A 14,359-nucleotide genomic window follows, 5' to 3' on the forward strand; every position below is an offset into this window, starting at 1 on the left:
GTTGAAATTAGTTTCGATAGCTCTGTACACCATTAAATGACTGGTATTGTAACGGCGATTTTACTTTTTACAATTTCGAAATTTATCAACGCTTTTTTGTTTGCGCGGTCACGAATGACTCGCGGCCGCCTAGTGTGTTTTAATCATGTAAAAGTCGAATGAAGCTAGTCCCACGGAACTACGTATATTATTACGTGTAATGAACAGGTGGATTCCGCTGTGGAGGTTCGCGTAAACTCAACAAACAATACATGTGCACTTACAGACAGCTGTAATAAAACCTAATCCGGTGCCGACTCCGAAACCGGTAGCGAAGGTCGTCCCCTGGGAGATCCCTCCGATCCAGTGCTACGAGCCTTCGGACGGTGTGTTCTACGCCCAAATGGGACCCACAGGAGGCAAGCACGGCTACTCAGCCATCACAGGTTAGTTACCACTTGTACAGTACAACTTTATTTTTGAAAAGTCCTCCCTGGATATACGCAGGGGTAGACAGCGGCTTGGCTCTGCCCCTGGTATTGCTAACGTCCATGAGCGACGGTAACCACTTACCGTCAGGTGAGCCGTATGCTCTCCAGCCTACACGGGCAATAAAAATTAAAAAATTACTCAGTAAGCCGCTTGAAACGCGATGTTCACCTGGACATGGCGCTTAAGGGAGCCGTTTCTGAAACAAATGTGGCTGCCCTCGTCAGATTGGACAACGCTTGGAAGAAGCGACTCTTATAAATATTTCAGCACCTTGTGAACTTAGTTTATGATTAAAACTGTTTTTAATTAGCTATATTATTACAAATTGTTTACTTTTATAGACATTTCACTTATTTCAATACTAGCTATTGCCGTCAGCGTGGGATAGTTACTTTGGCATAACGCTAAATTTTAGCGTTTTAAACTTAACTTTTTTTAGATCTTTTAAAAGGGAACAATTCTCTCATACATTGCTTTAGCGAAACTTTAACCGTTTCCGCAGCGCACGCAATGGAAGCTCTAAAAAGGGAAATAAACCCGAACGATATTATGATATTATACAGCCTTCCTCGATAAATGAGCTATCTAAAACTGAAAGAATTTTTCAAATCGGACCAGTAGTTCCTGAGATTACCGCGTTCAAACAAACAAACTCTTCAGCTTTATAAAATTAGTATAGATTTCCGTCCCAACAACCACCTTTCTGTTTACTGTTCTCATACAAAATTATAACAATTGACTTCATTAGGGCACGTCGGCTGGGGTATATCCTGGTACATCAATGGTTTGCTGATCCCGGAAATTAATGTGGTGAGAGGCAAGCAGTACACATTCGTTGTCGAAGGAGGCTCTAACCCTGAGATACCGGCCAAGTACCATCCGTTCTACATCACTAACGATCCTGTAGGAGGCTACTATCACAAGTCTGAGGAGGAGAGGAAGGTGAGTTTCTTAACTATAAAGGGTTCCGTTGTTCCCTCCAGTCGCATTTTTCGCATGCTCGCATTGTATTGAGTTCCAGACAGTAACAAAGCATTATACAAAGAGATAGTATTGGATACAATTAGTTAACGAATCGTTTTTATGGTAATCCAAAATAGAAGTAGGAAGCACACATTAAGTCACACTGCAAGTCTGTAATTTAAGGCATCACTGAGTTATTAAAGTTTGAACAGTTATTGTTTGATCAGTTGTTTGAAACTAGGATTTTAGCTAGCGGAAGTTAATATTATGATAATATTCATAATTTAAATTTTAGTAGGTTCTCACAGAATCACAGCGATCAACATTTATCATGTCAATATCAGGCAATAAAAGGCCTAAACTATTGCAGGGAATCCAAATATACGCCGGTGCTCGTCGTCTGCGAAGTGGAGAGGTCACACCAACAGGAGTTGGACGTATTTGCAACTGGACGCCAGATAGCCAAGGACCAGAAGCTGATGAATACCCAAGCTTCGGAGCCTATCAACGTTCTCTGACCCTGGTCTGTGAGACAGGCGATCCGGGAGTGGTCACCTGGACTCCCGACAGGAACACTCCAGACACTGTCTACTACCAGGTAAGTTTGTGGCGGAAGGACTGTGGTTCAGACCAAACAATAGGACGTTCGAAATATGTACAGAAATAAATGTCAGGTTGTTCGGTGCTGTAGCCAGTTTTATTTCTTGCTTAGATGGGTGGATGAGCTCACAGCCCACTTGGTGTTAAGTGGTTATTGGAGCCCATAGACATCTAAAACGTAAATGCGCTACCCACCTTGAGACCAACCACGACAACAATCACACCAACAACGGCTGCCCCACCCTTCAAACCGAAACGCATTAATGCTTCACGGCAGAAATAGGCAGGGTTGTGGTACCTACCCCTGCGGACTCACAAGAGGTCCGACCACCAGTACACTGTAAACAGTACAACGGTACCACGGCACAATAGCTATCTATGCAATCGATATGTACTTCTAATTTTATTAGCTTTCATCTTGTTTTAAAACATTTTCATTTATGATCGAATGTGATCACTGCATACTGTGTATAAAGTCAACCAACTATGACTCGTTGACTGAAAGCTGCTCTATCCTCATATCTTATTCCTAACGATATATTATTAATTATTTAATATTTTATAATTGCCGTATCATAACATTGTCTGGCATTATTTCTACGAGGCCCTCTACACCTCGCGGTCGTCGGTTTGTTGTGTTTGTTTTATTGACATTGGTATTCCTTACTTTCATTCCGTCAGTACTCGGTTCAATTAGCCTTGTCTCTATAAAATGAATATGATACGACATATGACTATATCTATCTTATCGCTCACCTTGTATATACATATGTACATATATATATATGTATATGTATGCATGTATTTACACATACATCTCTCATCTTTTTTCTGTTTCAGCCTTCCAAGCCTTCTAGGTGCATGAGCTAGCAGGGCTATCTGTATTATAATGGACGGTGATAGTTTTGTTTGTTTAAAAATGCAAAACATTTACTTAATATAATTTCCCGTTTTACAGTGCTTCACCCACCGACATCTCGGGTGGAAGATTAATGTGCTAGACGAGTGTGACGTCGAAGAGGCTGAGGAGAGCCGCGTTGTTGAGTCCTTAGCGCTCCCTGACGACCTGCAGAGTCAGGAATCTATACAGGTACAAAGTAGGGTCGCACCCGACGGCAATATCTTAGATCAGCGAAAAAAATTAGAAAAAATAATGCATACGAAAATGAATTATAACGATTTCAGTAGTTATAAAGATGGCGAGCTCACGGGAGAAGTGTACAGGGATGATAGGCACCGGTATAAAAACGGACAAGAGTATGAATTGCCGATCAGCAACAATCAAATCAAAGAGGTTATACAAACAGTAGAGAGCCTCGAGAGTAAAATGAAGGATGAGATCAAAAAGAACGTGACGCACCCGCAGCAAGTGCACCAGTACCAGGTACATGAGAACGTCAAGGAGATGTTCATGCCCGAGCTACCTATAAGAGAGGAAGATGAATATTTCGTTGAGGCTGGGAAATCCCCTCAAAACTATTTACTTCCGCCAAACCAAAAACCGCTTACTTTACAAAGTGTCTTAAGACCAACAGGACTTAATAGAGTAGTTGGAAACATGAGACCACATTTTAGAAGGCCAGCTCCTCCGGAAATCAAATTACGTCGACCGCCTCCTATGCATCACAAAGTCAATCCTTATCCATTACCAATGCCAAATCCTCACAATTCACATGGAATGAAGAAGCCAAGTCCATCTGCACAGCCAAACTATAAGCAGCCGAATAATAGGCCTATGCCGTTAAATAGACCTCTGCTCCCTAATGTACCGCCGATGAAGACATTTTCACCACCTCATATTAATAAACCTACGTTCGGTCAGATACACCAGCATCTGCTCAAGAATGACCCTAATCCGACGCAGCAGACTCCTTTATCTATTATTACGGCTAACAATAAACACGGTCCAAATAATATGCACTTGCCAGTGCAAACTTTGAGTGTAGGGCAAAGTGATATTATTGTTAACCAAGTGGTCAAAAGTCAAATCACTCTACCCGGCAGTAATGACGCGATTGCTCAACATAGCATACCACAACCGTATCACAAATCCGGTCAAATAATTTTGGGGAAGCCTATGGAACACCCTGTTCCTTTAGACCAACAAATGATTCAAACCAAATCACACGTCACAAGGACACCTTCAACACCACAGCCCCAGTTCTTTCAAACTTCTAATCCTCGCGTCAAACTAGAAAATGAATTGCTTCCACAAAACGTTATGAAGTCTTCGGATTTTATTGGAGAATCTGTTGACTCTTCTACTCTACCTCCGGCAATGAATACTGGATTCAAACCTGATTCTATTGTTGTTGAAAGTGGATTCAAACCAATAATTCGGGAACCGTTAATGGCGGGCGAAGATAGAATAGCAGAATATGATGGTAATTCAAACAGAAGAGAAGACACGAATGTCGAAGAAGATTATGAAGAATCGCCACAGCCCGTTGCAAATCATAAAGTACCTAGTGAAAAAATGACTGAAACATTCGAGCCAATGTTCATTCCTTCACCTCCAGACCATCTCCTTCCCACTAACGATCGGACCAAAGAAGTGTTTCCGAAAAACCACGCTAAAGAAGATAGACCTCATCCTGTCTACGTCAAAAAAGAAAGTGAACTGAATGCACTGTTCGGTAAGAAGAATATGGCAAAAGATGTACCCACAGATATGGTTATGGAATCGAATCGAGTGAGCCCGCACTATTTACCACCAGATCCAAAATTACCAAAAGAGCACTCCCAAAAATTATCAATGAACGAACAGACATTTACTACGTATGATGGTAAGACAGTTTCCGCAGATACTTTAACTAGTGTTCCAAATCTCAATAAAACAACGACGAAATTCTCGGCTAAGCTGCCTGCAAATAGTGAACTACTTTTAAAAACCCCACAATTCGGTCCATTCAAAGGAGAAATCCCACCACCGGTTGCTGCAGATATCATCAAAAGCTCAAGTTCAAATTTTAAGAGTGGTTCATCAGATGATGTTAAAACAACTCATTTAAAACTTGTCAATCTACATAAACCTGAGAAATCCAACGTCGAAGACTTAGTAGCACATGGGAGTGAGAAACATGAAGTTACAGAAGATGGAGAAGAGTTTGAAGAAGAAGAAGAATACGAAGACGAAGAGGACGAGAAGAGAAGCAAACGAGATACAAAGGCGACTCACTTCGAGAAAGGTGAAGCTGTGGAACAAAAGCCAACGAACGGTCACAGTTTACCTATGAACCAAATAGACTATGAGAGTGTTCCTTCATCGGGGTACAAAATGAGACTGCAATGTATCAGTATACTCGTAGTATTAATAGCGACGCGGATTGTACGCTTTTAGATTGTTACTTAATAAACTATTTATTCACTTAAATTAAGCCTTGCCATTACATGCATTTGAATTTCTGACTGAGGGTTTTGGCTGTGGGACGCGATTCAAGCGACTTTATATTTTCTAGCACCGCGTTATTAAGTGGCTTTCTTATATTAAATGAAAACTAAAGCAAACTCGTTACCACTATAGCACGCACCGTGCAATTCAATACTCTGTTAGTTTTTAATTTTATTTTGTTGTAAATATTTTTAGATTTAAATAAACATAGTTTTATTTCATTGGTATATTTATTGTATTTTCATTTTAATTATCCCTGATAATAACATATAATACAAGCATATTTACTTTAGTATATACATACATAGGCTTAGAGGTAGTCAGCTCTTTTTCTGGGTTGTTTCAATTGTCCATGTTCACAGTAGAGGTCGTAAACTTCAGCTGTCCCCCTTGAACAGTAACAATGGAACTATCGCTTATGTAATGAGATTATGGAATGTAAAAGTTGACTCAAGTCAAGATTCTTCAGAAGCTCCACACTTTCACCTTTAAGTAACTTTCCTGTGAAACTTTGTTCAAAGCAACTTGAGCATCGAGTGGATGTTGTAAACTTTTTTTGTGAGTCTAGTGAAGTTCGCCTGCGCCTTCTCGTGAGGATAGTTGCAATCCACGAGACGCAAGATGGAATCTCGGTTTTGACCACTAAAAAAAATGTAGAAGAAAGTGTAAATGTACGCATGATTCAAATCTTTGATAGTTTTTGAAATAAAGAAAACATGAACATGAATAAGGCCTAAGAAATTAAATTTAAGTTGATTAATTTTATTTAACAACTTGCATAAAATTAAGAGAAAGCTTATGTTCACACGTTAGTAATTATACTTATTTCACGCAGATGCTATACACAATAACTCACGTTCACACTTGTTCAAATATAATCTTACTCGTAAATAATACTTTAGTATAGCCACAATCTGGATACAAAATCTTTTAAGTAAAAATAAATAATTGACGTTTAATAAATCGCGTGCTCGATTATCACGCTCTGTTCTAACCGCCGGCGCCGCTTCCAGCAGAAGTACATATAGCTATAAAATATATACGGAAGATTGATTAAATTTCTCATATAATGTCTGTCTCTTTCTTTTACCCGAAACTAAAACTTACTATCTGTTCTTGAGTATTTTAGCGACGGAGGCGAGAGGTAGTCCGGCTCTGTCCTTCACATTGACATCACTGCCGCGCGCCACCAGTTCTTCGATGACGCTAGATTTGGCTCCTTGACATACTGAAATGAGACATCATTTTTGAAGTGAATCTGAATGTGAAATCAGAAGTTTCATATTTCCACTATGCACTTATACTAACTAGCGATCCGCCCTCGCTTCGCTTCGGAAACATTAAACTTTATTATTGATAGCTGAGTCCCGCGATGTTACCCGCGGTTATTGTCGTACCGCGGGTGGTGCCGTGGGGCAAAGCTAGTCTAAAAAAAGTAGCCTAAGTTACTCCTTATATCATCAGCTACCTATCAGTGAGTCTTGTCAAAATCGGTCCAGCCGTTGCAATTATTAGCCGGAACAAACAGACAGACAGACAAACAAACAGACAGAAAGACAAATATTGTAAAAAATATATTTTGGTGTATGTACCGTATATATATATTCATATGCATGTAGTAAAAAGCGGTTATTTCAATATTACAAATAGACACTCCAATTTTATTTATATGTACAGATAACGTTACGTAATTACTTGACTGGAGCATCACATTTTCTAGAATCAGTTACTATATGTACACTATTGAATTGTACTTTAGTCTACATGTATGCAATAATGTTTGTGTGTCCTGGGTATTCATGTGTATTTGCTGCGGTGCTCGCTACCCGGAGACACAATTAAAACTACTTGTACGGTTTGATCCACGCCAATAACGTATGCCGACTGTTTTGCAATAACTCACTAACACGCTCTAAAAAGTGGGGTCCAGCCATTGTTGTCCTCAACGGAGACATCACCTCCTTTGTCGAAGACATATCTGATCATACCCAGATCACACGAGTCGACTGCGTAGTGTTCTATGCGCATCCCGTTCCAGTCTCGAGCCTGAAAACACTTAACCTGAAGAATCAAACACTCTTAGTTGTTGTAGAGGCACCGTAGCTGTACCCACTCGTCATATTTTTGTAGGTTTGATTTCAAAACCCTAATTGGCACTTTACAACTTTAACCTTATGTTTCAGGAAAACATTTTGATTTGTCTATCGCAGGGGTTCCCAAACTTATTTTGTTTACTGCCTACTTTGAGAATAAATTATTTGTTAGCGCCCCTATTTTTTCACCTACTTAAAAATCACCATAGCGAGAGCTCAGTCGATGTCCTCCTAGATGAAATTACAAATCGCCTCCTAAGCCTCTACACAACGCCCACAAGGGGGCGTTAACGCCCACTTTGAGAAAAGCTGGTCAATCGGCTCAGGTAATTGCCAAACGCCTTCTTCGTCATGAGCTTGCGTATCTGTCTACACTTCAATAATTATTTAAGCTTTCTTACATGAAAATCAGCCCCTCTATCAATAAATAGTTCAGTGAGCTCTACGTTCCCCGCGAGCACAGCGAGGTGGAGAGGGGTCAGACCTGCGGCCGAGGGTTGCTCTAGATCAGCACCAGACAATAGAAGCAGGCGGATCGTGTTTATATCTCCTGAAACATATTAAAATATTAGGCTATATTATATTAATTGCTTTACAGAAAGTTAAAGTCATTGTTTTATAAGTATTGATGTTTCTTCTTCTTCCTAGCGTTTTCCTGGTCTAGTGCCAAGATCCGCTTTACTACTTAAACTTTGCCACTTATAAATATTATTTATTTCTATTATTTAAAACATGCACCCAGGGTATCAATGCATTTCTGCCTGCCTTGTGATATTTTCTGTGTGTTGTTAAGCAATGCCAGGCATACCCCAATGCGTTATCGTGCGGCACCCACTTATCAAGTTTTTGCCGTGCCAATTTGATAGAGTTAAACCAATATTGTTACACTGCTAACAGTAGATTGTGTATCGTCAGCTTCTTCACCATTGTCGACGTATTCGTCGTTTTGATTTTAGTTTCTGGGCGCCCACACTGCATTTTCTAGATCATAGCTTTCTAATTCAGAAGTGTGAACACTAACGACCAGTCGTACGTTCTTTTGAGACGGAACTGTTATTCCACAATTACTCGTATTTTTATCGTGTCCATGTCGACGAAAGGAATATAAATCCAGTGAAAACAAAACACTTATCAATAAGTAAGTGAATTAATTTAAAAAAAATCCATATTTTTAAATTAAATTCATTTGAATTTAGTAGTAGTTTCATTGCTCGACAAACATAAATGACGTTTCAATTGGCCAGAATTGTAAAGCGGCCAGTTCATTGGTAACGACTTATTATTTTATGAACATAAACTCATACTAAGAAAGTTAGCCTAATTTTACTAATATTATAAAGAGGAAAGATTTGTTTGTATTGAATAGGCTCCGAAACTACTGAACCGATTTGAAAAATTCTTTCACTATTTGTAAGCTACACTATCTCCGAGTGACATAGGCTATATTATTTTTTAACAAAAATTAGGAATCCTTACTAAAACACCAATAACGTAACCCAAGGTGTACAAAAACTACCTAAAATATACTTTAGATCGCGTGCGCTGCGAAAACTATTGATGATAGAATAAAATAATGCACAAAATTGTAGAACACATTATTATTCACAAAAAGTGTCGCGACAGCATGTGTCTAAACTATTATAATTATGCAAAATAGGTATATTATAAAACAAAACAAAGTCAAATATCGTGTACAGGGAAGCCCTGACTCAATTTGCTCAATGGCTTTTGTTTTGTTGTTAAAGAGTTTGTTAAAGACCCGAGCGAAGCCGGAGCGAACTGCTAGTCGTTCATAAAGGAAGAATACTTAAAAAACCTGGTGGTGGGAGAAATCTTTAGTTGATTTTAATTTATGGAATTTTCCGGCTGTGGTTCCGCTCGCATGTACTAAAACTCATATGGAGTCGGCACAGACCCGTGCTAAGCGGGGGAATGAAAGGTAGCTTGCAATATTTCCTTAGATTCTAATTAATATTACACCCTGCATTACCAAATTTCTTCGTTAGGCCAAGGCAACTTAATATATAGAAAGCTACTACTACTTCTTTACTGGTGATAGGACCTTTTGTGATTTCGCACGGGTAGCCTGCCTATTTCTGCCGTGAAGCAGTTAATGCGTTTCGGTTTGAAGGGCGGGGCAGCCGTTGTAACTATACTGAGACGAGTGTGGCTCATTTACGTTGTAGATGTTTATGGGCTCCAGTAACCACTTAACACCAGGTGGGCTGTGAGCTCGTCCAACCATCTAAGCAATACAAAAAAAAAACGTACCTATATACATAGTTACCTTGTCTGACAGCAGTAGCTAGCGGAGTATATCCATTATTGGAGTTGACAATGTTAATGAGACCGGGCCGCTCCTCCAACATACTTTGCACCTGAACAATAAAGTTACATTTTATGTATAAACAGATTATGATCGGGCAAAGCTACGAAAATATAAAAAGTTGAATATCAGAAACTAATTTGTGTTGCGTCAATTCGGTTGCATTTCATATTTGAATATCATCGCAGAACTACGATGGTGGTATTACAGTCCGCTGTGATCAAACACAGGTTTTTTTTTAATGCTTAGATGGGTGGACGAGCTCACAGCCCACCTGGTGTTAAGTGGTTACTGGAGCCAATAGACATCTACAACGTAAATGCGCCACCCACCTTGAGATATAAGTTCTAAGGTCTCAAGTATAGTTACAACGGCTGCCCCGCCCTTCAAACCGAAACGCGTTACTGTTTCACGGTAGAAATGGGAAGGACGGTGGTACCTACCCGCGCCGACTTACAACAGGTCCTACCACCAGTAATTACGCAAATTATAATTTTGCGGGTTTCATTTTTATTACACGATGTTATACCTTCACCGTGGAAGTCAATTGTGAACATTTGTTGAGTACGTATTTCATTAGAAAAATTGGTACCCGCCTGCGGGATTCGAACACCGGTGCATCGCTTAACACGAATGCACTGGACGTCTTATCCGTTAGGCCACGACGACTTCAAAAGCTGTGATCATTTAATAGCTAGTGGCAGGACATGTTCACTCATCCATCGTCCGTCTGTTCTGCCGCAAAAGACTCCGACGTTCTACTTTTTATTAAGATTTTGACCTCATATTCTAAGGTGGATATTTGACCTTGAGATATACGTCACGTTCGGTGAGTACTTGAGCCCATTTACGAATATGGGAATAAAGTTTTTAGTTGGCTCAACGAACAAAGTCTGTTTTTCTTCATACAAGGCTTAACGAGACTATTTTGAAGAGGGCAACGCACGGAAGCCTGTCCCTAGGGTTGCCAGAGCCAGTAGGACGCGATCACTGAATAATGGGATATAAAATTAAATAATAGCATTCCGTGGGAACAATTAGGACTCTTGCGTCTCTTCTCTTCATTATAAAGTCATCACCTGTTTCAAGTACCCGCATCTGACGGCCATCGCAAAGCAGACGGCAGACGTGCCGTCGGTGTCCGTGTTCGTCCAGGTTTCATCTGACCACTGGGACTCCAGCCACTTTGTCTTCAAATTGTTCATGCTCAAAGTCATAAAAGAGTTTATGTTAGTGATGGGCTCCGTGGCTTAATTCAGTAATTTAAAATTTCGGAATCGTCGTAGCCTAAAGGATAAGACGTCCAGTGCATTCGTATCTAGCGATACACCGGTGTTCGAATCCCGCAGGCGGGTACCAATTTTTCTAATGAAATACGTACCGTATTTAACAAATGTTCACGATTGTCTTCCGCGGTGAAGGAATAACATCGTGTAATAAAAATCAAACCCGCAAAATTATAATTTGCGTAATTACTGGTGGTAGGACCTCTTGTGAGTCCGTTCGGTTAGGTACCACCGCCCTGCCTATTTCTGCCGTGAAGCAGTAATGCGTTTCGGTTTGAAGGGTGTGGCAGCCGCTGTAACTATACTGAGACCTCAGAACTTATATCTCAAGGTGGGTGGCGCATTTAAGTTGTAGATGACTATGGGCTCCAGTAATCACTTAACACCAGGTGGGCTGTGAGCTCGTCCATCCATCTAAGCAATAAAAAAAGTCAATATTTTTATCCTATTCATATTAAGCATTAGTGGTTTTGACTGTAGTGTGACAGTTTTGATTGCAGTGGCGGTAGCGTTTTGACTGTAACAGCGATTATTTGTTTAGTAAGTTGTTATGAAATGAATGAAGACGAGTCGGTGTCTGTCAAACCAGAGGAAAATAAGGTAATTATTTGCTAATGATTCTTGATTAGCTCAGACTTACAGCAGTACAAACGAACAGGTCAGTAAACTATCTAGTGCTTCATTGCCAATCATTTTACTTTGATTCATGTTTGCTAATTACCGTTCTAATTAACACTAGAGGTCCCGCAGTAGTCGAAATTCGACTATAGTTAATTGGAATTGTAAGTTTGTACACCATTATGATTGTTTTTTATACTTCTATAATCACAAATTTCGCCAACACTACACTATAAAAAATATTCACAAAGACAAATAACATTAAATTTAATCTATTCTCAATTTGACCACAGACGTCAAGAACAAAAGTTTGACAATAAATAGTAGGTATGCATGCGTGTGTGCGTCAAATACATGGTATGTAGTGTGTGTAATGTTTTCTTTATTGACTTAATATATCTTTTATGCATTATTTAAAAAAAAATATTAGCATTGTGCACTTCTTCTCTATATTCTCTATAAGTGTGGAAATTTTCATACTCCTCCGTCCGCGCAATTTGCGCAAAAAGGGATACAAAGTTTTTGCTTCACGTATTAATATATAGATAATACCGGGTTGGTTAGCATCACAAATTAGATGAAAGCTACTGCCTACCTTTGGACATAAGGTCGAAATCTAAATTTGGATGATATAACGGCTACTTTATGATCAACCCTCGAACTGGACCGAACGCGGCAGAAATAGGCAGCGTGGAGATACTTACCCGTTATTTGCGCGTTTCTAATTCGTCCCACGAGTCAACTCATGAGGCTATTCATTCATGCAGTGCTTTATGTCCATAAGATTCAGCTTTCTCACCTTTCTTCTTCTCTCACTGTATCACCATTTGCATTTGAAGAGCCTGCTTTAGCAATTTCGACTTTACCGTTCTTCATATCTTCATCATTAGCAGAATCAATATTATTTCTCATATGAAAACCCTTTTGGTAAGTGTTGATTTTATTTTCAATGTGTTTATGGCAGTGCTCATAAATGGCCTGTTTGTTGACAAAATGTTCGAGTGCTTTCTCAGCCAAACTTGGTACTGTTTCTGTTTTAATTATAACTTTTATTCTAAACTTATGAGGATGTCTTGGAGCCAAGTTCTCTATAGTTTTGGTTGATTTACCGCCGCTGAGGAAAAGGATTACAAAAGTTATTTGTAGTAATTAGTGGTTAGTATTAGCCTGTGTACCACCGCCACTACAGTCGCAGTTGGTTTTATTTTTGCAATCAGTTCAACAATTTAGCGATCCGGCGATATCAATTGGGGCTATTTTACACCGGTTAACCTGAATAAATATAATACATTTGTCTTAACTTTGTTGCACAAGCTACTAATTTTGAGGTAACTAGTTACCATATAATAGGTTGGGAAAAAAGTGTCTTCGCATTTTTTAAGAAAATTCACAACATTTTTTAATATAGTTTATTTACCTTTAACTAAAGTATGTACTCATTTTGACAGTACGAAAAAGAAATAAAAATCAAACATTTCCCTAATTTGAATTTGGAATAATCTTCTTTAAAATTTAAACTTTTAATGATACCAAAACCAGCCAGATACAAATAGTATAGCCAAAGAGATTTTATTACAAGTTCATACATACTGTAATGCGAAAAGACTTTTTTCCCAACCTATTAATTCAAGACTTCTAACGGATGGCCAAAAATAGTAGCACCTTAGCTCAAAATAATTCTTTATATTAAATGAACCTGTACACAACAGTCCATTTCGGGATCTTGTTATTCTTTTCCACTCTGTAGAGGAAATATTTAGTCAGAAATTTGAATGGTTCGAGCTTGTTCCAGCACAGTGTAATATCGCCCTTGCTTCTGTTCAGTACTTCTGGCGCTGGAGGCTTCCAGCTCGTAAACTGTTGTATCAGATAGTGTTGAAGAGACATCTGTGAACTGAATGAAATTAAGATAAATATACGTTATTATCTCTATATATAAAAATGAATTGCTGTTCGTTAGTCTCGCTAAAACTCGAGAACGGCTGGACCGATTTGGCTAATTTTGGTTTAGAATTATTTGTGGAACCACAGAGAAGGTTTAAAAGGTAGATAAACATGAAAATGCTCGGAATTAAATAAAATTAACAATTTTGTTTTTCCTTTGATGTCCCCCCCGTCGGACGGATTCCTTTTGATTCTTTTAAATTTATTTTATACAAAAGTTTAGGTCTTTTATTTATAGTCGGCTGGGTCAGTTAGTATGTAATAAAAATATTCATTATGAGGCGATTGAGGTTGTGTTGTTTATGAGTTCAGTAACTATTTAAGATCTACTTAAAATCAAACTTCATCTATTAAAAATTATACTTTTTCTGTTTCCTAATGAAACAATTGAGACATCCAAGTCCACAGCAGGCAAATTGAGTCAATCATAAATAGATTTTGCTTTCGGCTAAAGTTACGTACTTGTGTGGAATCGACGCGCAATCTTGTTCCGATTGAAGTCGATCCGCCGACAGCCAAAACTGAGCGGATGCTGAGCCGATACTAAATGATTAATAATTCACAGAACTTGTTAATTGTTCGTAAGTTCTATCTCTCAGTGTACGATGTGAATTCGCAGAGATGTTAGATCAATACTTAGTTGTTATCTGTTGCTTAGATATTGTGT

At 39.0% G+C, this 14,359-nt stretch overlaps 2 protein-coding genes across 2 annotated transcripts in view; one reads left to right on the top strand and one right to left on the bottom strand.

Annotated features, from left to right (window-relative positions):
• The window catches only part of Skeletor (DM13 and DOMON_DOH domain-containing protein skeletor), a 58,967-nt gene extending 53,313 nt beyond the window's left edge, over positions 1-5,654 (top strand). The window contains exons 11-14 of the mRNA XM_089738880.1: positions 266-425; positions 1,220-1,413; positions 1,805-2,032; positions 2,993-5,654. Coding sequence (XP_089595006.1) covers positions 266-425; positions 1,220-1,413; positions 1,805-2,032; positions 2,993-5,374 — 2,964 coding nt within the window. The 3' untranslated portion in view covers positions 5,375-5,654. The remainder of the gene's footprint in view (positions 1-265; positions 426-1,219; positions 1,414-1,804; positions 2,033-2,992) is intronic.
• Positions 5,655-5,799: 145 nt separating this feature from the next.
• Positions 5,800-13,639, bottom strand: LOC114241489 (uncharacterized). The gene is made up of 8 exons (XM_028172327.2): positions 13,445-13,639; positions 12,548-12,862; positions 10,924-11,050; positions 9,806-9,896; positions 7,920-8,068; positions 7,333-7,471; positions 6,533-6,653; positions 5,800-6,067 (listed from the first exon to the last, which is right to left on the bottom strand). The coding sequence occupies exons 1-8, from the start codon at positions 13,633-13,635 to the stop codon at positions 5,941-5,943; spliced, it is 1,260 nt and encodes a 419-aa protein (XP_028028128.2). The 5' UTR covers positions 13,636-13,639; the 3' UTR covers positions 5,800-5,940.
• Between the last annotated feature and the right edge of the window lie 720 nt (positions 13,640-14,359).

This window comes from Bombyx mandarina, chromosome 26, assembly GCF_030267445.1.
Source record: "Bombyx mandarina strain Sakado chromosome 26, ASM3026744v2".
NCBI classification, from domain to species: Eukaryota; Metazoa; Arthropoda; class Insecta; order Lepidoptera; family Bombycidae; genus Bombyx; species Bombyx mandarina.

Bases quoted from the DNA above. Each gene is read 5' to 3' on its own strand.
- LOC114241489 (XM_028172327.2), bottom strand. From the start codon at position 13,635: ATGTCTCTTCAACACTATCTGATACAACAGTTTACGAGCTGGAAGCCT. The intron at 11,051-12,547 runs GTGAGAAAGCTG...TATGACTTTGAG, and splicing joins ACAGTGAGAGAAGAAGAAAG to CATGAACAATTTGAAGACAA. The intron at 7,472-7,919 runs GTAAGAAAGCTT...AAGTGTTTTCAG, and splicing joins ATAGAGGGGCTGATTTTCAT to GCTCGAGACTGGAACGGGAT.